Source organism: Hemitrygon akajei, chromosome 23 (genome assembly GCF_048418815.1).
Source record: "Hemitrygon akajei chromosome 23, sHemAka1.3, whole genome shotgun sequence".
Classification (NCBI taxonomy): Eukaryota; Metazoa; Chordata; class Chondrichthyes; order Myliobatiformes; family Dasyatidae; genus Hemitrygon; species Hemitrygon akajei.
Window position 1 is genome coordinate 4712622 of NC_133146.1, and position 25004 is coordinate 4737625.

General features: G+C 40.4%; 1 protein-coding gene across 4 annotated transcripts in view; it reads right to left on the bottom strand.

The window, feature by feature from the left end:
* The window catches only part of LOC140715125 (VPS10 domain-containing receptor SorCS1-like), a 1248501-nt gene that overhangs the window by 33582 nt on the left and 1189915 nt on the right, over positions 1-25004 (bottom strand). For all 4 annotated transcript variants that reach the window (XR_012096067.1, XM_073026870.1, XM_073026869.1 and 1 more), the window contains exons 20-24: positions 21300-21433; positions 18429-18552; positions 15959-16071; positions 10304-10432; positions 5829-5928 (exon numbers count right to left, since the gene is read on the bottom strand). Coding sequence is in view for 3 of the 4 variants with exons in the window: in XM_073026870.1 (XP_072882971.1) it covers positions 5829-5928; positions 10304-10432; positions 15959-16071; positions 18429-18552; positions 21300-21433 (600 nt within the window). In the remaining variant the exon portion in view is untranslated. The remainder of the gene's footprint in view (positions 1-5828; positions 5929-10303; positions 10433-15958; positions 16072-18428; positions 18553-21299; positions 21434-25004) is intronic.

A 25004-nucleotide genomic window follows, 5' to 3' on the forward strand; every position in this document is an offset into this window, starting at 1 on the left:
GGGCACGATGGCTCAGGCTGTGTGCCACAAACCAATCATGGAAATAAAAATGGTAACCCTAAACGTGGACAGTGGGAAGAGTACAATAGGATGTATCAATGCCCCGTGATGCCTTGCAAGCTCAAGGCTAATGAAACACTCTTACAGGAGTCGCAGAGGGCTACCACACCTCTGCAACTACCAGAGGTGGTTGCGATGGTCGTTGTTGTGTATTTAATATTTCACTAATATTGGAGTAATCTTGTAAACATATTGTTTAATTAAGCATTCTTGTTCATTTAAATAATTAGTTATGGGTTCTATGTAAAAATACATTAGTTGCAGACCTTGTCATGCTACTACATGATACGTGCTAGCCTTGTAGGAAGTAAACTGGAAGTTACACCTTTTTTCAGACTTCCATCTGCATTTGAATAAATTTAATGTTTTGAAGTTCTAAAACATAAAATTGGTGACAAGGTATTTTTTAAACAGACCCAACATGGCTACCAACCTGTTAAAGTAGAGTGAGATGTTAGAACTGTAAAAAAAAGTTGTGAGGAAGGTTGAATTTAAAAGAAACAGGCCAGCACGTGCAGAGTCATCGTTTTAAAAAGAGCATGTTGTGCAGACAAAAATAAATGGTTTTCACAGTGAAGAAAAATAGAGAAACATTGAAGTTGCTGTTTCAAAAAGGGCACAAATCTGCATGCTATTGATGAAAGATCTGATAATGATGAGAGTGAAACAGGACTGGGTACCCTTGAGATTTATGATTTGGGAGCTAACAGGAGACAAGCAATATGGCTTACACCGGAAGTGAATGGCAAATTAATTAAAATGCAATTGGACTCCGGTTCAGCTGTTTCAGTCATTCCGCAAAATGAGTTTGAGAGGCATTTCAAAGATACTAAACTGAAGCCTGCAGATATCCAACTAAGAACCTATACAGGAGAAAAGCTAACTCCTGTGGGAATGACATTTGTGACAGTGAAATACAGCAACTAGCAAGCCACATTGAGCTTGTATGTGTAAAAACAGGAGGACCAGTATTGTGGGGGTGTGATTGGCTGTTAATTGGAGATGCATCCACTATTTGCATGCCACATCCACTGCAATGAAGCCACACGAGAGCAAATTAGGAAAGACATCAGATGATGTCTCCACTATCTCCATACCGAATACCATGAACTGGTGCCCAACAGAGGACAGACAGATGCTGGTGCCTGCGGTTGGAAAGGATATTTGACAAAGGAAGGACCATGCTGCTCAGAGGAAGCATGAAAGTGACAAAAACAGTGCTTCAACTACAACAGTTTTTGTAGGCCACAGAACCATTAAAATTCAAAGTCAAAGTAAAATTATTATCTATGTACCATATCCTACCTTGAGATTCACTTCTTACAGGAAAATGAAGAAATACAATAGAATTTATGAAAAGTTATACATAAAATCAACAATACTCATTACACAGACCAAGAAACAAAACCTACCGGCGATGACAACCTTTGAATCTGTTTGTTCAATGCATCTGCACCCCACACCCTTTCTCTTACTGAAGGCAAACTTGCCCAGTTCTAATGGACGATTATAGCCTCAAAGCATTGACTACTTCTACTTCACAATTTCTCCCTCATAGATGCTGCCTGACCTGCTGAGTTCCCGAAGGATTTTGTTTTCATTCTCGATTCTGATGTCTTCAGTCTGAGCTTTCACTTCCACAGATACCGTCTAACCTGCTGAGTTTTTCAATTTAACTCTGATTTTGTCTCACTCTTCCAGCATCAGTAGTTCCTTCTGGGTCTTCACAGGGGACCTTTGCATCACTTGGGCCCTGCAATCTATTCTTCCTCACTTGCCCACCAACTGCTTTCTTCTATTTTGTCTCTTACATGCACTAATGGGTAATTACAGTTGCCAGATAACCATTGAGCCACATAGAACCATAGAACACTACAGCACAGTACGGGCCCTTCAGCCCTCCATGTTGTGCCGACCCATATAATCCTTTAAAAAAGTACTAAACCCACACTACCCCATAACCCTCCATTTTTCTTTCATCCATGTGCCTGTCCAAGAGGCTCTTAAACACCCCTACTGTTTTAACCTCCACCACCATCCCTGGCAAGTCATTCCAGGCACTCACAACCCTCTGTGCAAAAAACTTACCCCTGATGTCTCCCCTAAACTTCCCTCCCTTAATTTTGTACATATGCCCTCTGGTGTTTGCCATTGGTGCCCTGGGAAACAGGTACTGACTATCCACCTTATCTATGCCTCTCATAATCTTGTAGACCTCTATCAAGTCCCCTCTCATTCTTCTACGCTACAAAGAGAAAAGTGGATATATGACATATATCCACACATCCACATATATCCACATATATGACATATAACAAGTCATATGACTTGTTCTCCAAACCAGGCAACATCCTGGTAAATCTCCTCTGCACTCTCTCCATAGCTTCCCATATTGGGAATGTGGGAGGAAACCTTTGGAAAGCCCACATGTTCACTGCGGACAGTCTCCATCCGGACTGCACACAAGGTCAGAACCTGACCAAATTGCTGGAGCGGTGAAGCAGCAGCACTAACCTCTGCACACTGTGCCACCCTCACGGTGTACAGGCAGGGTGGGGAGATGGTAGAATAGATGAATCCAACCAAACTGTGTATTTATAGTTTAACAAAACAGGGAGAAATGCAGTAACAGGCCATTCCAGTCTAGTAAACCCATGCTGCCCAGGAATACCAATGTGACCAATTAACCTAGAAGTCTTTGGAAAGTGGGAGGAAATCGGAGCTCCTAGAGTAAACACACATGGTCTCGGGGAGAACGTACAAACTCCTTACAGAGTTTGGTTGGAGTTGTAATAACTTTACACAAGCTGCTACATTGCCGTGCAGCCAAACTACTTCCCTAGTAACCATGAGGATCAAAGCTAATGCTGTTTTTTTTGGTTAGGGGATTCAGAATCATATCATTTGACTTGCATTTCTTGTAACACACTGGAAGTGTCAGCAAAAGATCCTTTCGCCTCTCTTATCAACCACCAATGAAAATTACAGTAACATCCACCCTAAAGTACCACTCAATGGTATGAACATATCTTTCTCTCATCTCCGCTAGACACTGTGCCCAAAGAAATGATTGACAAAATCACACCATAACAATTGCCAAGATTAAAAAAGACTGTGATCCCCAATGGCGAAGCAGCTGATGGGAGATTGAACTTAGCAGAGTACAACATAGTAACAGCCCCTTTGGCCCACAGTGTTGTGTCAAACTAATTAAGCTAATAAAACACAGAAACATAGAAAACCTACAGCACAATACAGGCCCTTCAGCCCACAAAGTTGTGCCGAACTTGTCCCTACCTTAGAAATTACTGGACTTACCTATAGCCCTCTATTTTACTAAGCTCCATGTACCTATCTAAAAGTCTCTTAAAAGACCCTATCGTATCTGCCTCCACCTCCATTGCCAGAAGCCCATTCCACGCACTCACCACTCCCTGAGTAAAAAGCTTACCCCTGATATCTCTTCTGTACCTACTCCCCAGCACCTTAAGCCTGTATCCTCTTATGGCAACCATTTCAGCCCTGGGAAAAAACCTCTGACTATCCACACGATCAATGCCTCTCATCATCTTATACACTTAATGATACCTAATCCCTTCATCCTGGTCGATATCCCTCTATTCTCTGGATACTCAGATGCCCATCTAAGAGACTCTAAAATGTCTCTCTTGTATCTGCTTTCAACATTCCCTAGGTACTGCACTCCCATTTTCTCTGTAAAAGTACTTGCCTTGCCCATCACCTTTGAAATTCTCCCCCTCTCACCTTAAATACTCTAGTGTAAGACATTTCAAACCTGGGAAATAGATACTGTCTGTCTGCTTTATCTATGATTATATAGATCAGTCACACAATTACTTAGCATTTATTTTATTTATTTAGAGATACAGCGCGGAATAGGCCCTTCTGGCCCTTTGACTCATAACGCCAGCAGCCCATTGATTTAATCCTAGCCTGATCATGGGACAATTTACAATGACCAATTAATTTACTAACCAGTATGTCGTTAGACTGTGGGAGGACACAGGAACACCTGGAGGAAACCCATGCAGTCAGAGGGAGAACATACAAACTCCTTACAGATAACGCTGGAATTGAACTCTGATCACTGATGCCCCTAGCTATAATAGCGTCATGCTAACCACTAGGCTACTATAATGTGCTACTGCCTTATTACAAACCTTTCAAAGCAGTTAACATTGATACATTGCATAGGAAATGATTTCAATTACAACAAGAACATTAACCATTCTCTGACAAAACTTTTAGGACAACAGTAGTAATTACAGAAAGCATGCTCCTGCCCCTTAGTTACCACAATACAGGGCAGTGTAGGAGTAATTTCCAAATGCACGTGCAAATGGGAGAATTTGGGTGAAATTAAGGCAGCACAAATTCCACACTGAATGGATAGGAGTATCTAGAGTTCTTTGTGATATCCTTACTTGTGGTATCAGGAAGAAAGAATGCAGCCAGTAACATGGTGCTCATTCAATGCTAGTGACCACAGGTGAATTTCTACTTGAAAATGTATTAAGCCATGGTGGAAATACTCAGTCAGCCACAGGGTTAAAGTCAATCCTATTGTAACAGACTTCTCACCACTGCTTCTCAAGTCTCCTTCATCATTCATTAAAGCATTAAAGTTGTTCAAGCCCAATCTGCCCAAATTTCCTAGCCTCTGCTAGACTTCACCAAGCAACAGGATATTGAAGCAAGTGAAAAGGCTGAAATTGGGGCTCTTATCTGGCAGAAACCTATTAAACGCACAAGAATGTGGGATTGTCCGTTTGAACATTACATTTTATCTGATTTATTAGAAGAGAAGTGGACAAAACAATGAAATAAAGGTGAAAGGAGAAGAAAATCCTTTGCAATGTGTAATAATGAGATTTAATGTTTGATGCTTTACCCCTGTGAAGAATGACAGACAAATTCATTGAGGTAAAGTTATTTATCTATCTAATTATTTATTGATTGATTGAGATATGAGTGTGGAATAGGCCCTTCTGGCCCTAAGAGCCACACCACCCAGCAAGCCCTGATTTAACCCTAATCATGGAACAATTTACAATGACCAATTAACCTACTAATCGGTACGTCTTTGGACTGTGGAAGGAAGCTGGTGGATCCAGAAAAAGCACATGCATTCCATGGACAGTCAATTCAAACTCCTTACAGATGACGTTGGATTCAAACTATTATGAATCCATCATGGCTATCACTAGACTCCCCATCATTGCAGACACCTTCAAAAGGCTTTGCCTCAAAAAAGCCACATCCATCACGAAGGACTCTGACCATCCAAGATATGTATGAGGAAGAAACAAAAACAGACGCCAGGAAAAAGACACAGTTCAAATAATAACTAGGATGACAGTGAACAGCAAACTCAGAACTCAGCTGTGATACATATCCCATTTGGTACTCAGTAACATAAAAAAATTTGGACTTTTGAAGTCTGGTTTGTCAGATCAAGACCTCAGCAACAAATAACTTGTTTATCTCTCAGTCTCTCTTGTCAAGGTTCTGGCAGCTTACTTGCCTACCTGCACTATGCTTTTCCTTTTATTACAATATTCTTCATTCTGTTAATGTTTTTTACTATGCACCATATTGATGTACTGATATTTGGAATGATCATGCTGGATAGCATGCAAGACAAAGCTTTTCACAGTATCTCAATACTCATGACTATAATAAACCAATTACCAGTAAAACAGCACAACGTAGCCTTCGGCGGGACACTGTCTAATGAGCACACTTACCTAATGTGAGATGAGCAGTGGAAATGATGACTCGAATGCCAGGCTTTATCTCAAATTGAATCCGATTCTGATTCAATGTGTTAATCACCATGTCTAAAATCTGAGGTAGAAGCAAGGTTTGTGAGATCAGTCCACAGAGCCATTGAAAAACATTATTAAACCCTCCATCAGCCAAGATGGATTACAAAGATATCCATAGTCATACATTTGTAGAATAGCTGCCACATTAAGCCCATCAAGTTTATTCTGGCAAGTTCAGTATTAGGAAGGATGTGATTAAGCTAGAAAGGGTACAGAAGATATTCACAAGGATGTTTTCTAGTTTGAAGGGCTTGAAATACAAAATGAGATTGTGTAGCCTGGGTGTGTTTCCACTGGAGAAGTAACCTGATAGAGATATTTGAAACTATGGAAGGCATAGATTAGGTAGTGTCTGTTTCCCGTGAGAGTGGTCTCTAAAACTACTTAAGGTGTGGGGGGGGGGGTTGAAAGGGGATTCAAGGGAATAGAGGGTGTCTGGAATGAAGATGCCAGAGGAGGTGGTGGAAGTGGGAACAGTAATAGTAGAGGCATCTTGACAGGTACTTGAAGAAGCAGAGCATAGAGTGATATGGAAATGATGCTAACAGCTGGGATTAATATACATAGGCTCGACGATGGACTGAAGTGTGCATCTTTTATTACCCTGAATTGGGAAATCAACTTGCTTGGACTTTTTGGAAGATGAGAGCGAATAGGTGGCAAGAAATAAATGAAACTGATGGTGAGTTCTGAGTCAGTATGGATTCTATGAGCCAAGTGGCTTCCTCCTGTACCATTAGGAACTATGAGGAAATAATATCAGTGAAAAGTAATGGAAATTTAATTTTTACAGAACTTTAGGTCACCATAATCAACAGTGATAACAAATGAGATGTATTCAGTGTCGAATAAGATGGTATTCAGAGCATATATTGGGTCCATGAAAAAACTACGTCTCCTTTCTCCACAACTCTGCAAATTCATTTTTCAGGCAATAAGATGCATATTCCTGAATCTTGTTGATCTAGTAAAGCTGCTACACCCAGTAGCCACTTTATTAGATATTTAGGTATGTTTGTGGAGTTTTTGCACCATTCTCTGTAATCTCTGGAGATTATTGTGTGTGAAAATCCCAGGAAATCAGCAGTTTCTGAAATACTCAAACCACCCCATCTGGCACCAACCATCAGTCCATGGTCAAAGTTACTTGGATCACATTTCTTCCCCATTGAGATGTTTGGTCTGAACAACTGAACCTCTTAATCACATCACCATGCTGTTATGCATTAAGTTTCTGCCATATGATTGGTTGATTAGATATTTGTATTAATGAGCAGATGCACAGATATATGTAATAAAGTGGCCACTGAGTTTATCATTATGGAGTAGGCTATTTAATTATGAATGCCTAAGTTTATGTAGTTTTATGGAGACATGCAGAATCCTTATTATGATAAATTATATTTGGAGGCGACTATATTAAATACAATCAATGAATCTCATTATCATTGGTTCTTGGTGTTTGCAGTAGTGAGCAATGATCCCAGTTTGGCTTTATACTGCTCAGCATGAGCAAATTTAATGAATCACTTTCTTATAAGCTACAACATACATGAAATTTCTTCAGCAGAAAACTGATTAACATACTCTCAGTGCAGCTAAGAACATTAACTTGTACCATTCATTAATTCTGTACCAAAATAGTTTATTGCTTTTGATAGGTAATGGATTTGGACAAACAAAACCAATTCCTTAACTTGCTGGTGGTGGTGCATTGCCGAATCTCACCAGGAATCTTACTGCATTGCCAGGCGAAATGCGAGAATTACTTGGAAATTCATTATCAGAGAAGACTGAAAGAGCAATTTCCAACTTCTCTTCCGAAAAGTTGCAGCAGGAATATGGAGTGTTTGTGCAAGTGACTGAACGTTCAATGTCCTTAACATTTTTGCATTTGCATCTTTTCTTTTTACACATTGTAGTTGGATATCAAGGCCAAAATGCCTTCAGTATTAATGCCCAACAATGCATCTGATTTTCACCCAGGTTCCTCATTGAGAAACCTGCTGGCTCACCAAACACTGTTACTGTAGTGGCGTGTATGAGGATTGTCAATTGTACATGGAAAAAAGGTATCTTTTAATTTAAAAAATAATTTCAATGCAATATTTGCATGCTTTACTTTGACAAAACTTTAAGAATGTAAGAGATACGAAATGATAAAAGTTTAAAATTCGTCAAATTTACTTTAATATTTGTTATAATAGAAAGATGTTTTTGGAGAAGTAGAGAAACTAATATTTTTCATTCATTCTGAATCATATCATGATATGGCACATAAAAATACTCATGAGGTGAGAGTTTCTGGGAACTGTGGGGTAGAAAAGAGTCAACACTAAAATTCTATGCAACAGAATATCTGCAGTGATGTGATACCACAGTGTTCTATTAATCTAAGATGAATTTACCCCCATTTGCTCAATGCCACCTTGTGTCACTAGATGTACCTCATTTGTCTCAAATGAATATAAAAAGCAAGGATGTATTGCTGAAACATTATAAGGCATTGGTCAGACCATACCTGGAATATTGTGAGCAGTTTTGGGTCCCATGTCTAAGAAAGGATGTGCTAATATTGGAGGAGGTCAGAGGAAGTTTACAATGGTCCTGGGAATGAAAGGGTTAATGTATGAGGAGCTTTTGATGGCTTTGGGCCTGTTCTCACTGAAGTTTAGAAAAATGAGAGGAATCTCATTTAAACCTATTGAAAAGTCTAGACATGGTGATGTGGAGAGGATATTTCCTACAGTGGTAGAGTCTAGGACAAGAGGGCATAGCCTCAGAAGGGAAGGACATCCCTTTAGAACAGAGGTAAATAGGAATTTCTTCAGCTATAGAATGGTGAATCTGTGGAATTTATTTCCACAGACAGCTATAGAGGTCAAGACATTGGGTTTATCTAAAGCAAAGAGTGATAGGTTCTTGGAATAGTAGGAGCTTCAAAGGTTACGGGGAAAAGGGAAGAGCACGGAGTTGAGAGGGAAAATAAATCAGCCACGATTGAATGGAGAAGGAATTTCAATGATCCAAATGACCTAATTCTGCTCCTAGGTCTTATGAACCCATGAACTTGTTTTAGTGTTTGGGACATTTTGTTCAGGTGGAGGAGGAGTCAGGTGTAGAGTATTAAACCTTTTATTCAATGTAGTGGTAACTCTATTACAGAGAGCATATACTTACTGCTTATAGCAGAGATTTGGTTCCAATTTCAGCCTGGTGCTTGTGAGAACTGCTGAGAGGATCATCGAGGTCTCTTTTCCCTCCCCCATCCAGGGCACACACCAGAAGTGCTGTATTTGCAGAGCTCTCAGCATTGTCGAGAACCCCTCCCACTTGTCCCTCAATGTCTTTGACCTCTGACGGTCAGGCAGAAAATAACACAGTCTAAGAAGGAGGACTGTTAGGCTGTGAAACTGCATCTTCCCCCAGGCGGTGAGACTTCTGAACCCTGCACACATTGTTTATGACAGGGCCAGTGGCATTATCCTGTTGTAGATTTAACTATATGTCAACTCGAACTGTACATCTACCGATCGCTTATTATCTGTTAATGTTATTTTATGTGCTGTGTGTGATATATGAACTGTGTTTTGCACCTTGGTCCCATAGAAATGTTGTTTTGCTTAGCTCTATACACGTATATGGCTGAATGACAATAAACTTAACCTTGAACATGGAAACCTCCCTATGCATCAAATTCCCAATACTGATCTCAAATTAAACAGAAAGAGTAGGCCATGCAGTTATTCTGAGGACTAAAGAAGGGTGCAGTATTGTCCCTCAGTTAGTACTCTATCTGAAGTATTTCTATGTTAACTTTTCTTCTGTGCCCCCCTGTCCATCAGTGGAAATTGGAAAGAGAGTGTGACACGCTGAACGTGAGCTTGTTGAGTGCAGTCTGGATTCACATCAGCACCTGAAGCCAAACAACACTGAGATGAAAGTAAGATGAAAACAATTCCAGTGTGATGGGCAATTGTTGGCTTTTAAACCCCATTGCCACCTTTTGGGCAGCAGGGTAGTGCAGCTCTCTCACAGCTTTAGCAACCCAGGTTTGACTCTCACCTTTGGAGCCGTCTGCATGGAGTTTACACATTCTACCTGTGTCCATGTGGATTTCCTTGGGATATTCTAGATGCTTCCTATATCCCAAAAGTGTGCTGGTTGTTAGTTTAATTGGCTGGTGTAAAATCCCTATAATGTATTAGTGGGGCTTGTTAATGAGTACGTGTACAAAAATGGTTGCAGGGAAATAAGTCATTGCCAGCATATTCATGATGGGCTAAATAATTTGCTTCTATCGTGATATGAGACATGAGTGGAATGCTTTTCTGTTGTTACTCATTAGGTGATCTGTGAAAAGTCTAAAATATATCCAGCAGATGGTGACTCACCTGATCTAAACTCATGCTGCTTAACCTCTCTTGGGCTGAGTCTCGATGTGGGAGGATATAAAGTTCTGCTGCTGTTGGCAACCCTGGGAGGATGGCTAGCAACATCCGTTGCTCTGGTAACGCTGTGACCTACAGAACACACAGCCACACTTCATTATGTTTCAAAATCCTAGGGCACCTTTTAACTTTTTTTTCTAGCCTTATTTTTTAGAATTAGGTTCCCAAACGCATCTACTAATCTCAAGTTCTGCAGAAGCACAGAGCCACAGAAATGCATACATGAAAATGTAGGAATATAGAGCAACATAAAAGGTCCCAGAGGATCAGGCAGCATCCATGGAGAGAAAGGTACTACGGGACTGTCAACATTTTTGGTTGAGATATCCAGATGAGGGTCTTGCACACAAACATCAAATTCTTTTCTCCAGCTTATCAGGAAGCTCCGTGAAGGGAAATGGACTTAGTCCAGGTAGAGAGTCTTGACCTGAAATGTTGACTGTCCATGTCCTTCACAGATGCTGACTGACCTGATGAGTTCCTCCAGCATCTTACTTGTTGCCACAGCATACATACAGTATCTGTATATTTTGTTAGCTCAGTCCTTCCATAAGGAGTGAACCTCTGTACCATGCTGATCCATTACAATTACTTCACAGAAGGGTTACTGTATGGAAGGAAACAATTGAGTCAGTGCTGTTTCAATGCAGGAGCAATCCAGATGGACCACTTCCTCTAGCCCAGGTAGTTCGAAAGAAGTACAACCCACTAGGCTGACCTTAGTGGCACTGGGTGCAAAGATTAGTGCGGAATAGCAAATTGGTCTGAAGTTCTACAAATGAATGAGTAAATTGTGAGAAAAGAGTTGAAGCAGTTTGCTTGGTCTTGTTTTGGGAGATCTATTTGTGATATGGTGCAACTCAAACTACCTGCGTCTCAATATCACCAAGACCAAGGAGATGGTGGTGGACTTTAGGAGACCTAGGCCTCATATGGAGCCTGTGATCATTAATGAAGAATGTGTGGAGCAGGTTAAGACCTACAAGTATCTGGGAGTACAGTTAGACGAGAAGCTAGACTGGACTGCCAACACAGATGCCTTGTGCAGGAAGGCACAGAGTCGACTGTACTTCCTTAGAAGGTTGGCGTCATTCAATGTCTGTAGTGAGATGCTGAAGATGTTCTATAGGTCAGTTGTGGAGAGCGCCCTCTTCTTTGTGGTGGCGTGTTGGGGAGGCAGCATTAAGAAGAGGGACGCCTCACGTCTTAATAAGCTGGTAAGGAAGGCGGGCTCTGTCGTGGGCAAAGTACTGGAGAGTATAACATCGGTAGCTGAGCGAAGGGCGCTGAGTAGGCTACGGTCAATTATGGAAAACCCTGAACATCTTCTACATAGCACCATCCAGAGACAGAGAAGCAGTTTCAGCGACAGATTGCTATCGATGCAATGCTCCTCAGACAGGATGAAGAGGTCAATACTCCCCAATGCCATTAGGCTTTACAATTCAACCGCCAGGAGTAAGATATGTTTAAGTGCCGGGGTTGATTGTATTTAATGTATCTAAGTAAACTACCGTAGATTTCGCACTACAGAGCGCACCTGATTAAAAGCCACTGGCTCTAATTTTAGAAATAAAATCAATTTTGTACTTGTACAAGCCGCACCGGATTTTAGGCCGCCCCGGATTTTCGGCCGCAGGTGTCCCACGATGTAATATGAGATATTTACACAGAAAGATATTACACGTGAGGAATTTTTAACTTTTAATTAAATCCATATGGTAACATAAACAAATACATATTGCAAATGCTTTTTTTCGAACCATGCCTGTAACGCGGCTACTTTTAAATATACGTTGCGTATACTTTTTTACTGAACAACATTCCAATATCTCCTAACGACTGGTAAAAAATATATATACTGCAGCCTACCAGGAAAAGTTATTGATCGCCTTTAACTTAAAAGCAGCGTTTTCGCTCCGCCGCTCGCCCCCCGCCTTCCCGTTTATCGCAAACCGGCATTTTCCCACAAGACGCGGCGAAACCGGGTGTGACATCATAGCATCCCGGGATGTAGTACAGAAAACAAATATAGTTAAAACACTTCTAACTTTAACTAACAAATGAATTATTAAGCGAAAATATTATAAACTAAATAACTGCCATAAAGGCAGCACAATGCTTTTCTTCGAGTGTTTTCCATGTTGATGAGGGTGAGTACAAATGACTGATTTACAATAATTTAATTGTGAAAGTGCGCTTGATTTATCGTACAATTTCATTGGACCTCTGTGAACTACTCATCAATTTTATTGGTCTACTGTTACGAGGCAAAATGTTTTTGGCGGCATGAAAAAAAATCATGCATTAGCCGCACCGTAGTAAAGGCCGCAGTGTTCAAAGCTGATCAAAATGTGGGAAAAAAGTAGCGGCTTAAAATCCGGAATCTACAGTACTTAAGAACTTTTTAAAAGCTATTATTAATGCTTTTTGAGAGAGTGATTTAGAAGCATATCATATTTTTACTGAGTAATTTTATGTAATTAGTTTTGCTAAAACAAGTGTATGGGACATTGGAAAAAATGTTGAATTTCCCCATGGGGATGAATAAAGTATCTATCTATCTATCTATCTATCTATCTATCTATCTATCTATCTATCTATCTATCTATCTATCTATCTATCTATCTATCTATCTATCTATCTATTTAGACCAGAGGCTACCAGAGAAGAGGCTTTCCTTAGAAATACTTCCTCTAGAACAACTTTTTTAGAAGTAATATTTATAACTTAAGTTTACCAGCATTAAAAATATCCAATTAGGGAAATCAAATAATAATGCAGCATTATCTAATAAATGAGATAGGTCTTCTGGGGTCAAGATATACTTGGAGCCAAGAAAAGAGCATTCCTTGAGTTATTTGGAAGCATGAAGATCTTTGATGAGTCTTTCAGATTCTGGATTATTGGTCCAAAATAAAGAATTAAGTCTTTGTTTTGGTATTAAAAAATATCTGGCATGGTCTTGGATATTTGTTGCATCTTTTATTTGTCAATGTGATTCACCAGTGAAGTAATTCGAAGAGTTGTAATGCCAAGTTGTATATAACCAGCTCCTACAAACAACAATGCAATAGAGATCTCAAAACATAGCTTTTGAAATGTCAAATGAAGAGTAAATATTGGTCAGGATAAATTAGAACATTATAATTCCAAGAGACAAAATAAGCTTGAGGGCTGTTGGCTGGTTTAATGAAGTCAACGGTTCCAAGAAGTGAATTGGTCATGCCTGCCTTGTCATTGAGTCCTAAGACCCTTTGAAACAGGCCAAGAAGATCTAATATTATAACAGCTGAGGATAGAGAAGAGATGAATATTTCCAACTGACAATTAGGTAAGTAAACTGATCTTCAGTCTTTATGAACAAATCTTGAACATATATAAGCTCCCGAAGAAACCTGGGATGATTTAGTTTAATGTACAGGAGAAAGAGCTGGTTATTTTTACTACACTAGTCATGGTCAAGTGAGACACAGTAGTTATGTCAGTTAGACTAGATTAGAATAACTGAAGGAGCAAAAAACTTACCCATTTTTGAAGAAAAAAATTAATGCAAGCAAGCACACCTGTTGCACTCTGTAGTTACCTGTTAGAGTGCTACACTAGGAGTTAAGATGGTGCCAAGTGACTGCATCTTCAAGCTCATCTATAAAAACAGCTTAAATTCCCATCTTCAATGTCTCTTTTTCTCCTTTTCTAGATGGTTGTGGTTCTATCGAGGTCCTGATCTGCAAGCGGCACTCAAACTGTGTAATTTTTCACGGTGGATGAGTTCCCGTTGCTGGAGCTCACTGGTTGACCGTTTTCCAAAATTCTCCAGGCGCAGCTTGGATGATGGTGCCTCTGGGGTGCAGCCCTGATTCCAGGCCAGTGTTACTGACTGAGGCATCGCAGGAGAAGGAACATCAAGATCTTACTGTGGCAGACGTGTGGATGGAGGTCTCTGTGGTCGAGCAGTCTCACACTCTCTTTCTCTCGAAGGGGGGAGAGCTTGCTGCTGATTCTCAGGTTGGGAATCTCCGAATAACAACTGGTATGGCAGACTGTAACACTGTATCAGTGACCGTCAGTCTTCCCTTTTGCTGTGAAAAATGGGTGATATCTCTCGATGCCTTGTTTGTGAGAGGGAGAGACTGTGGGATGCCGAACTGTCGGGTAAACAATAGATTTTGTTGACTGCATTTCATGGTCTCTGTTTGGGTGCTTTGCTGTTGCTCGATGGGTGGTGGGCGCTGATGCTTTTCTGCTGAAAAGGGGTAGGTTGATGCTTTTGACGCTTACTGCTGCTTGTGTGGTGGAGTGGGGGGGCAGAGGAGGCTTTGGGGTTCTAAAGTTTTTCTGCCGTTCATTCTTTTGGGGTTCTTTGGTTTTTTGTGGAGCATTTCAGGTTGTATACTGTATACATTCTCTGATAATAAATGGAACCATTTGAACCATTTAATTTCCTGACTCAGAGAGAAATCACTGTAGTTTCTGAACCATTAACATTTCAGAGCCGGTGTGCCCTTGATGCCTTTTACTGGTATCTGAGAGATTATATTCAAATCTCTTAATGCATGGATTAAAGATAATTTTGGTTAAGATTGTAGCCGTAAGAGCATGCAGCCTTCCTGAACAGGATGAAGTTAGCACTGACATATCTCTCCCAGATATATCATTTTACAATGCGCCTCCTCACTCAGTAGTTTCTTTTGGAGACCACCTCTTTACTTCATTGAGTTGCTGGAACATATGCTTAACACCTTGCGATGTCTGCAGAATGAATTTACACATTCACTTACAAAGAATACTTTGCATGGGACATTTAAGGCTGATGTCATAACAAAGGTAAGGAGTGCTTCCATTAGGACACAGAGTCATACAGTCAGGCAACACAAAAACAGGCTATTTAGCTCACCATTTCCATGGCTCTCATTATTCCTGTCTACACCATCCCATTTATCTGTGTTTTGGTGCATAGCCTTCTACGCTTTGTCAATTCAGGCACTTGTCTGAAAACTTCTTAAATACTGAGCCCAGCATTTTCTGTTCCTATTCCTTTTGGTGGTTGAGGCAGCTTCTGTGTTTCAACATTGCTCTCAGTGAAGAAATTTCTCCTGAATTTATAATTGGATTTATATATTATTTATAACACTCTAGTTTTGGACTGTCAATATTAGGGCTGTCTGACACCAAAAGAACATCTCTAACTGTGATGTTTCCACTTCTGACACCAGCCAGCCTTTCAGATTTTAATGACAGCTGTGCTGTGCCGAGCAATGGTGCATTATGTCAGTACTGACAGTGATGGTCGATAGACACTGAGTTGAGATAGGTCGCTGTAGTTTTCTTTGATATTATTCCTGATATATGACTGAACAGAGTCCCATACCTTAATATTTCCCACTCTGGCACCATAGCAACCTAGGTCTTAGAAGGAAGAAGTAGGTTAAGCAAGCTGCTAACATTTCCTGTGTCGGTAGGAGTTATTTCCCAAGAACTTGACTAGAGGAGAGTTTACATAAGATTTCTGTCAAAGTTACTATGAGTTCAGAGCTGTGGAGTTCTGTTCCCTGCAGGCCATGGTGCGTGGTCTTACTTGAAACTTCTCTTACTTACTTCTCCGAGAGTTCTTTTGACAAGCCTGCTCAGATCCTGCCTCCACTCAGGAATATTTGGGTTGTGATCTTCCAAGTTCGGTGTAAATGACAGTAGCAATGAGCGATAGGAATCTGCAGGGTGGATATTTAAGAACATTGATAAAAGGATCCTGGATTCAGAAATCACATTTTAGTCAGATTCTTATCAGAATGATATTTCATTCCATCATTACTTCACTTGGTTACGCTACACAACAACTTCCATTCAAAATCCTGTTCTATCTGTCTCGGTAAACACGCACAAATGGTGAAGGAGCTCATCAGGATCAGAATCACTTTGTTACCGGTATGAGAAACATACCAGAATTGATTGTGGTTCAGTGCCATGCACAAAACACAGGACAATAAAATAACAGACAACAGAACAGCAAACAACAATTTACAAGACAATAGTTATAGCAGCTGTGAGCATTCAATAAGCAGCAGAGTGGTCACATGTTAATAATCAAACTTAAATAAACGTGAACATATGAACGGACTAAATAATTATCAACAGAACAAGGAGAGCAGAAAGACCATTTAACAGAAGTTGTGCAGGGTCAGTCAGGGTATTACACATGAGTGAGCTTTGTTAAGAAGCTGGATAGCTACAGCGAAGTAGCTTTGGAGATGACATATAGTCCTGGTGGTGATGGACTTGTAGTGTCACCCTAATGGAAATTTGGTGAATAGGTGACTTGGGAGAGAAGCCTTCTATGCCCTTTCTTTCTAGTTCTGATGAAGGGTCTTGTCTCAAAATGTCCACTATTCATTTATTTCCATAGATGCTGCTTGACATGCTGAGTTCCTAAAGCATTTGTGTGTGTGTTGTTCTGGATTTCTGGCAATTGCAGAATCTCTTCTATCTATCTAGGTGACTTTGTTTTGGCTTGCATGAGCTTCAATGGCAATTTATCTTCCAACATGGCTTTTACACAGTGCCTTTAGTATGGGAAAATATCCCCATCTGTGTTAGCTAATTGCTCACTGAGAAAGCTTGACAGCAACTGACGGAGGGTCTGAGCTTGTTAAAATGGGGTGGTTTGAGGAGGGTCTTAAAGCAAAAGAGGAAAGGTGGGCAGGAAATTCAGGCAGAGGAGTGGTTACCAACAGAATTTGGCTACCACTGTGGAGCTGCCTTTTAGGTGTGTGGTCATGTACTGGTTAACACAATCGTTTTATTGCACCAGTGATGACCTATCAAGGTTCGATTCCTCCGGCACTCTGTAAGGAGTTTCTACATTCTTCTCATGACCACATGGGTTTCCTCCTGTGTTTCAAACAAGAACAGGTTAGGGGTAAAAAGTTTTGGGCATGCTATGTTGGCACTGGAAACATGGCAACACTTGCAGGCTGCCCCCAGCACAATCTTCACTGATCTGATTTCATGCAAAGCAACACATTTCACTGTATGTTTCAGTGTTTTGATGTACATGTAACAAATAAAGCAAATTTCAGACAAGGGGTGAAAGTCTGACATAGAGGTGATGGGATTGCTGCTGTACATGTGACAGGGTGGGACAGCCTTCCATCCATCTGATGTGGTAGTCACCCTGGTTGCTAGGTTCATCTGAATGAAGAAGGACACACAGGGGAAATAACCCTGAAAGGCTCTGACATCCAGTGCAGTACTACATGCTGAGCATAATTCCCAATTGTGCTGACTTTATGCTCATCAGTGAAAACTCAGCTCAAGGAAATAACTCATTTTCCAACCTCTCCAGCAGAATGTCCACAGTGGCCAATGCTACCTCTCCAACTGCAGAGAGATGGTGGACATCTGCCGTACACAGACAGGAAACTATGTGCAAAACTCATCAGCATTGACATCAAGTATAGATTCTTCAAATTGTTTGAAGTTTGGAAAAGGGGTGATCTTATTGAAATATACAAGATCCTAGGAGGGCACAAGAGGGTAGACAGCCATGATTGAATAGTGGAGAAGACTCAAAGGGCTGAATCATGTAATTCTGCTCCCATGTCTCCTGATTTTAAGGTCTAATGTTGAGATGTTTTCAGTAGTGAGGGTATCTTGATCACTGGGATATAGTTTCAAGATACATGTACGTATTTCATTTAAAACCAGAATACTCAGGATTTTCTTCTTACAAAGAGTACGAAATCTCTAGAATTGTCCACCCCAGAGACTTATGGAGGCCAGATCATAACAAGTATTTAAAAGTGGAGTTTGATAATTATTTTTGGAAGATTAGGGAATTGAGAGCTATTGGGACCTGACATAGAGAAGGAGCTGAGCTGGGGACAGATCAACCATGGTCATATAGAATGGTAGGGCAGGCTTGCATGCTCACTCAATTACTTTGTTAAACTATAAATAAATCTCCATAACAGTGAGTGAATTTTTGGATTTAGCAAATTGATGAGGAAATTCTTTACTGAGATAGCATCTTCTATATAACATTCCTCATAATAGAATGTGTCTTTCTCACCAAATATAGCTATACTCTTTACATCCTGGAGAATCAAATTGCCAGCAGATACTTGCACGGTGATGCTGTTCATTCCTTCTTTGAAGAACCTGACAGAAGCCTTGTCCTCCAGGGTGATGATGGGCTGCATAGATGACAAGTAAAGTGACACTGAAGTTGAAAGGAACACAAGTGACTATTTTATCACCTTAAGCTTGTTCCAGAGTTTAGTGAGATTATAACTGATCCATTGTCTACCTCCACACAGTTTTTTTTCACTTTTCCCTTAAAATGCATGTTTAAAAGAATTCCACCACTGAGATGAAACTGTAAATTGATCTGCTTGTGGAAGAGAATGCCAAATTTCTGCTTCCCTTCCTTCCTGAAACCTTGGATTTTAATGTTTAATGTTTCAGGGTCAGCATGGCTGTGCAGTGGTTAGCATAACACATTAGACTGCCAGCAGCTCTGGTTCCGTTCCTAACTCTGTCTGTAATGAGTTGGTGACCACATCTGGGTGCTCTGGCTCCTCCCACTTTCCAAAAATGTACAGGTTGGTAGATTAATTGTCCCATGGGCATTGTGGGCGCATTGGGTCAGAACAGCCTGTTGCTGTGCTAATGTAAGTAAATAAATAGTATGCCCTAGTTTAAACTACTGATTTCTTGCCCATCATTGCTTAAGTTGGAGGGGAATTGGGAAAGGCATCAAGAACCATGGGTCCATTTGCTGAAACTCAGAAACCCTACATGGAATGTATGCCACATGCTAAACTACCATCCCTACACACCCTTTCTGTCAAGCTCGTTCAAACCATGGCAGGGTTTGAAAGTCGCACCTTGACTTCACCAGATACATCGGAACCCACAGAACCAGAGTGGAACCAAACAAATATCGACAGCATGAGATGGAGAGTCCTTGAAAGTGACTCCATAGATTGTGGGTTCCGTTCAGTGACGGGGAGAGTGACATTATCCCTATGGTTCAAGAGCCTGACTTTTGCGGGGTAATAAATGTACCTAAACCTGATAGTGTGGGTCCTGAGGCTCTTGTACCTTCCTCCTCATGGCAGCAAGAAGAGAAATGGCCTGGATGGCACAGGTCCTTGATGATGGATGCTGCTTTCATACACCAGCACTCTGCACAGAGGTACTCAGTGGTGGGGAGGGCTTTACCCGTCATGGACTGGACCAACCCATTACTTTTTGGATGCATTCTTTTAGAGATGTGGCATTCAGAACTGCTCCCAGATACAGCACCTTTGCTGAAAATAAAATCTTTTTTGTGCAACTATTTATCAATCTTATTCCTAAAAACTTAGTGACTAAACTTACAGCACTAGCACTGCTAACTTTATTTGGATCTCCCCACCTTACAGCCCATTGAAATAGGGAACTCCTTGGATTACACTGGACAACAAAGATTTTGCTTCCTGAATACTTCGGGTGTATCTTATAGATTTTCATGAAAATCACCATGAAATTGCCCTATCATGCATCTTTTTTTTTTGAAAAATTGCCTATATTTGTTACTTCAATTCATAATTCAAATCAGAATAACTGATACCAAGATTAAGGAAGGCATTTTTGTTGGCCCACAAATTGAAGAAATTATCAATGACAGGCAATTTGAAGAACTTCTAGTGGGACCGGAGAAAATCACATGGAAGGCATTCAAGGATATTGTTGGAAATTTTCTTGGCATCTACAGAGCACCAGACTACGTGCAGCTGGTTGATAACATCATTCAAGCATTCAAAACTATAAACTGCAGCATGTCACTAAAAATTCATTTTCTGCATTCCCATTTAGACTTATTCTCTGTTTCTTATTCTTGGTGCTATCAATGACGAACTTGGTGAAAGATTTCACCAGGACATTGCAGTTATGGAGAAACGGTATCAAGGCAACTTGAGTCCATCAGTGCTGGCTGATTATTGTTGGACACTTATGCAAGAAGCCTCAGACACTGAATACAAATGAAAATAGTCACCAAACATTTTAGCTTAGTTGAACTATTGCAAAGCGTCAGCACCATTATGCAATTAAATGCATCATATTCAATTACTTGTTTCTCTACATTCCGTAGTGATACAAGTAGTCTGAAATTATATTTGTGTTTAGCATCATGGTCTATTGGAAACAAAATAAGTTCCAACACTTCTGAAAAAAGTTGTTGTCCATTGTTACCAGCAGTTCTGATAAGTTCAGTTGCCAACTTTTAATATTGTAGCTAAACGGGTTGGCAGACTTTTTTCTGGTGCTGAAGCTTCTGGTTCAACAACAATGATGTTTCATACACCTCTACTTCCTCAAGAGTCTACATTGACTCTTACCAATTTTTACATTTTTTTTAGAATTTAGAAGTTAAGAGCATTCTTTCCAGATGTATAATGGCAATAAATCTGCAGCTGATCACAAGAAACTGCAGAGAGTTGTGGGCGCAACTCAGCACATCACAGGAACCAGTCTCCCCTCTGTGGACTCTGTCTGTACTTCTTGCTGCCTCAGTAAGCAGTCAGCATCATCATAGACAGCACCCAAACCAGACATTTTCTTTTCTCCCCTCTCCCATTGGGCAGAAGATACAAGACACCAGGCTCAAAGACACACTATTTTTAGACTCTGGAACAGACCTCTTGTACCATAAGATGGACTCTTGGCTTTGCAATAAACCTTTTATGAACTTGCATTTTATCGTTTACTTGCATTGCACTTTTTCAGTAGCTCTGACACTTTATTCTACATTGTTATTGTTCCACCTTATTTCAGCTCAATGCAATGTGTGATAATTTGATCATTATAAACAGTATGCAAGGCAAGATTCTCACTGCTTCTTTGTACATGTGGCAGCAATAGACAAAGAGCACACATACAATGACCATCCACTCACCTCAGTCCTGTTTTCAATCCACCAGAAATAAGTGAGAGGGCCTGTTGTACTGGGCAATACTACGGCTGTCAAATTCACCTCCTGGTTGGTGATTGCAATGTATGGCAGAGTCAGGTGCACATGCTCAATAGGACCTGTGGGGTGGGGCATTGGTGATGGTTGAGGCAGAAAAGAGAAGAAAGCAAAATCAAATTCTTTCGATTATCAGTCAGGTATTTGTAAGACAGCAATGAAAGACAATGTGACAGGATCATCAACAAACAACACATACAAAACACTGGTGAACTCTACAAGTCAGGCTTCATTTGTGGAGGGAAATAAACACTGTATGTTTCATGCCAAGACCCTTCATGAAGACAATTCTGATAAAGAGCCTTGGTCCAAAATGTTCAGTTTATTTCCCTCCATGGATACCACCTGACCTTCTGAGTTCCTCCAGCTTTTTGTGTGTTTTGCTTAGCTTTCCAGCATCTGCAGATTCTCTTCTGTCTGTTTTGTTGGCATGTTAATGAGCTTTAATTTGTTGTTCTGGATTCAGGTTGAAATCACTTTATAGTGTTAAATATTTATGTCTGTGCAGAGATGACCATTTCTGATCATGGGGACTGGATTCAGCTGAGGTAATGTGACAACTCAATACCCCCGCACAATAACAAGCCTGTTCTGGGCTCAATAACATGGACTTAAGCTCAAGCACAATCTTATTTCAGATGCATTCACCACTGCCAATCAAGATGTGTTCAAAATTAAGCGACTGTCAGAGAGAAAACCAAATAACATTTAATCAGATTCACAGGCTAGAGGACCATCTGAGTCTCAGTGCTTGTCACAGGCCAACAAATTACTCCGTCGAGTGCAATTTAAATATTAATGCTGCCTCGTTATTCCATTTAACAGTAAGTACTGTGGTGTCACAGCAGAGGGTCTAATTACCACCATCCTTCTTTTTCATAAAGGAGGATCGGTTCCTGTCGATGTAACAGCCTATTCCTGCAATTAGAACATATGTTTAAGTTGTGGATGCTCCATGGTGCTCTGTAGGTATTGCCTTTTGTGCTTGAGACACACAAACTAAGACTAGATTGGACTTGAAGAACCGGGATCTCCTCTCTGTCTTCAGTGTTTCAGTATTAGGAAGGAGAACATAGCCAGGCTGAGGTAGTGGAGGTGGGGGGGATGATATTCATGAATACTTCTACATTGAAGTATCAGGTTTGCTGATGACACCACTGCTGTTGACTGAATCAAAGTTGGTGACAAATCAGCATATAGGAGGGAGTTTGAAACTGGTTTATTGATGCTACAGCAACAACTTCTCAGTCAACATCAGCAAAACCAAAGAGCTGATGAGGAGCAAAGAGCTCCTCATGAGAGTTTACATGAGGAGGTAAACAGAGGTTCACGAGCCAGTCCTCATCAAAGGTTGAAGGAGGAGAGGGTCAGTAGCTTAAAATTCCTCGGTGTTATCATTTCAGAGGATCTGTCCTAGGCCCTGCAGGTACAGTGAGTGCCATTACAAAGAAGGCATGGCAGCTCCTCTACTTTCTTAGAATTTTGTGCAGCTCGGCATGTCATCTAAAATTTGACAGACTTCTATAGATGCACAGTAGGGAGTATCCAGACTGGTTGCATCACGGTCTGGTATGGAAACACCAATGCCTATGAATGGAAAAGCCTAAAAGAAATAATGCATACACTCCAGTTAATCACAGGAAAAGCCCTCTTCACCACTGAGCACATCTACAAAGAGTACTTTCACAAGAAAAGCAGAATCTCTCATCAAGGACTCCACCATCCAGGCCATGCTCTCTTTTTGCTGCTTCCATTAGGTAGAAAGTACAAAAGTCCCACACCATCAGTTTTAACTATCTGGCTCCTGACCTAACACAGACAACTTCACTCACCACAACATCGAGCTGTTCACTGAATACAACTGACAGAATTACTTTCAAGGACTCTACAGCTTATGTTCTCAGTATTGTTTGTTTGTTTGTTCATTTATTTATTTATTTATTTATTATTTCCTGGATTTTTTAAATTTGCACAGCTTGTCTTTTGCACATTGGTTGCTTGTCAGTCTTTGTGTGTAGTTTTTCATTCATCCTATTGTATTCCTTTGTTCTATTGTGAATGTTCCATCAATATAAACCCTTGGTTTAACACTCTGAGATATTGAGTTTTTCTAATTTGAGTTGTGGAACATAGAAGAATACAACACAGGACTATGTCCTTTGGTCCACAATGACTGTGCCAACCTCAATGTCAATTCTTGCCTCTTGGACCACTGTGCCCTTGTCCTTGTTCTTAGCTTCTGAATGTCAATCTTTCTTCTACTCTAGCTCCCTTTCTACCATTAACATTCTGATTAATAGCTGTCTGTGCCAAGCTTGTGATTATTTGTTGGCCATCAATTTGATTGGGACTTATTGTAAAGCATATTCTGTGAGAGGACACAAAGGACATCAAGTTCTAGGGTTAGCAAAGGTTGGGAATTTATCTTCAGTCAATAGTAGTTGACATCACACTTCCGCATATTAAACTCCCTTGGCCAATTTTTCACCTACGAACTCAATTTATCAGTATCCGATGGCAGAATCACAATATCCTCAGCACAAGATGCCCTTACCAACTTTTGTTTTCATCTGCAAACTTTGATATCTTACTTATTGACCCCTCCTCCAGATTACTAATATAAATGTGAAGTAAAATACTCAGTTTCATAATCCAAGATAATAAAAAAGCATGAGAACTTTCTTAACAACATCTGGGAGATCCAAGAGAAAACAGAAAAGGTCAGATTTCCAATCACTAGCTCATGATATACAGTCAAAGTCCACAATTTAGTATCTAATTGTTTGGAAATCTTGATGGGACATTATCTGGTTCATTGGATTATGTGTTGTAAGCTCCCTTTGCATTCATCAGGGTTCACTTATCAGGACTTTCTTTTAAGTCTCAACAGGATCATCAGAAAATTTATTAACCTACCGTGTAAAGAAAGTGAAATAAAATTGCTTTGAGGCATTAACAGGAGGAATATCCAATAGTGTAATAAATCTGTTAGTCTTCCAGAGTCTCAAGGGTACCAGCTCATCAGTTTTACTGCATTCTAACTCACACTGAGTCCTCATCTGAGTTTAGAAAGCTACATTAACTAAATCTGAAATGCCGAAGATGAATGCAAGTCTTATAAAGAACACATTAGTCAGCGATTTTGAAAATGCATTGGAGCAAGGAAAGGGGTAAATTGGAAGGCTCTATAAAAGAAGAAAAAGATCTTGTGATATGACACAAAAGCCATTATATTCTAGGGTTACCCAGAGGATGGCAATTTACCTTTAGTCAATGGTAGCTAAGGCAGGTACCATAACAACCTTCAAAAGATAAAATGAATATGAAAGATTTAGCAGGGTTTCCCAACCTGGGTCATAGTCCTCTTTGCTAATAGCAGGGGTCCATGGCAGAAAAAGGGTTGTGAACCCCTGGGTTAGAGGGACATGGGCTAACACAGGCAATTGAAACTAGCTTAGGCGGGCATCTTAGCCAGCATGGTACATAGCCTCTGTGCGAGAAAAGTCAAAAACTAGAGGGCAAGCTTCAGAATGTGGGATGGAAGAAGATTTAAATGGCAGCTGAGGGGGACTTTTTCATACAGAGAGTGCTGAGTACTAGAAGAACTGACTGAGGACAGTACAATGCAATCAT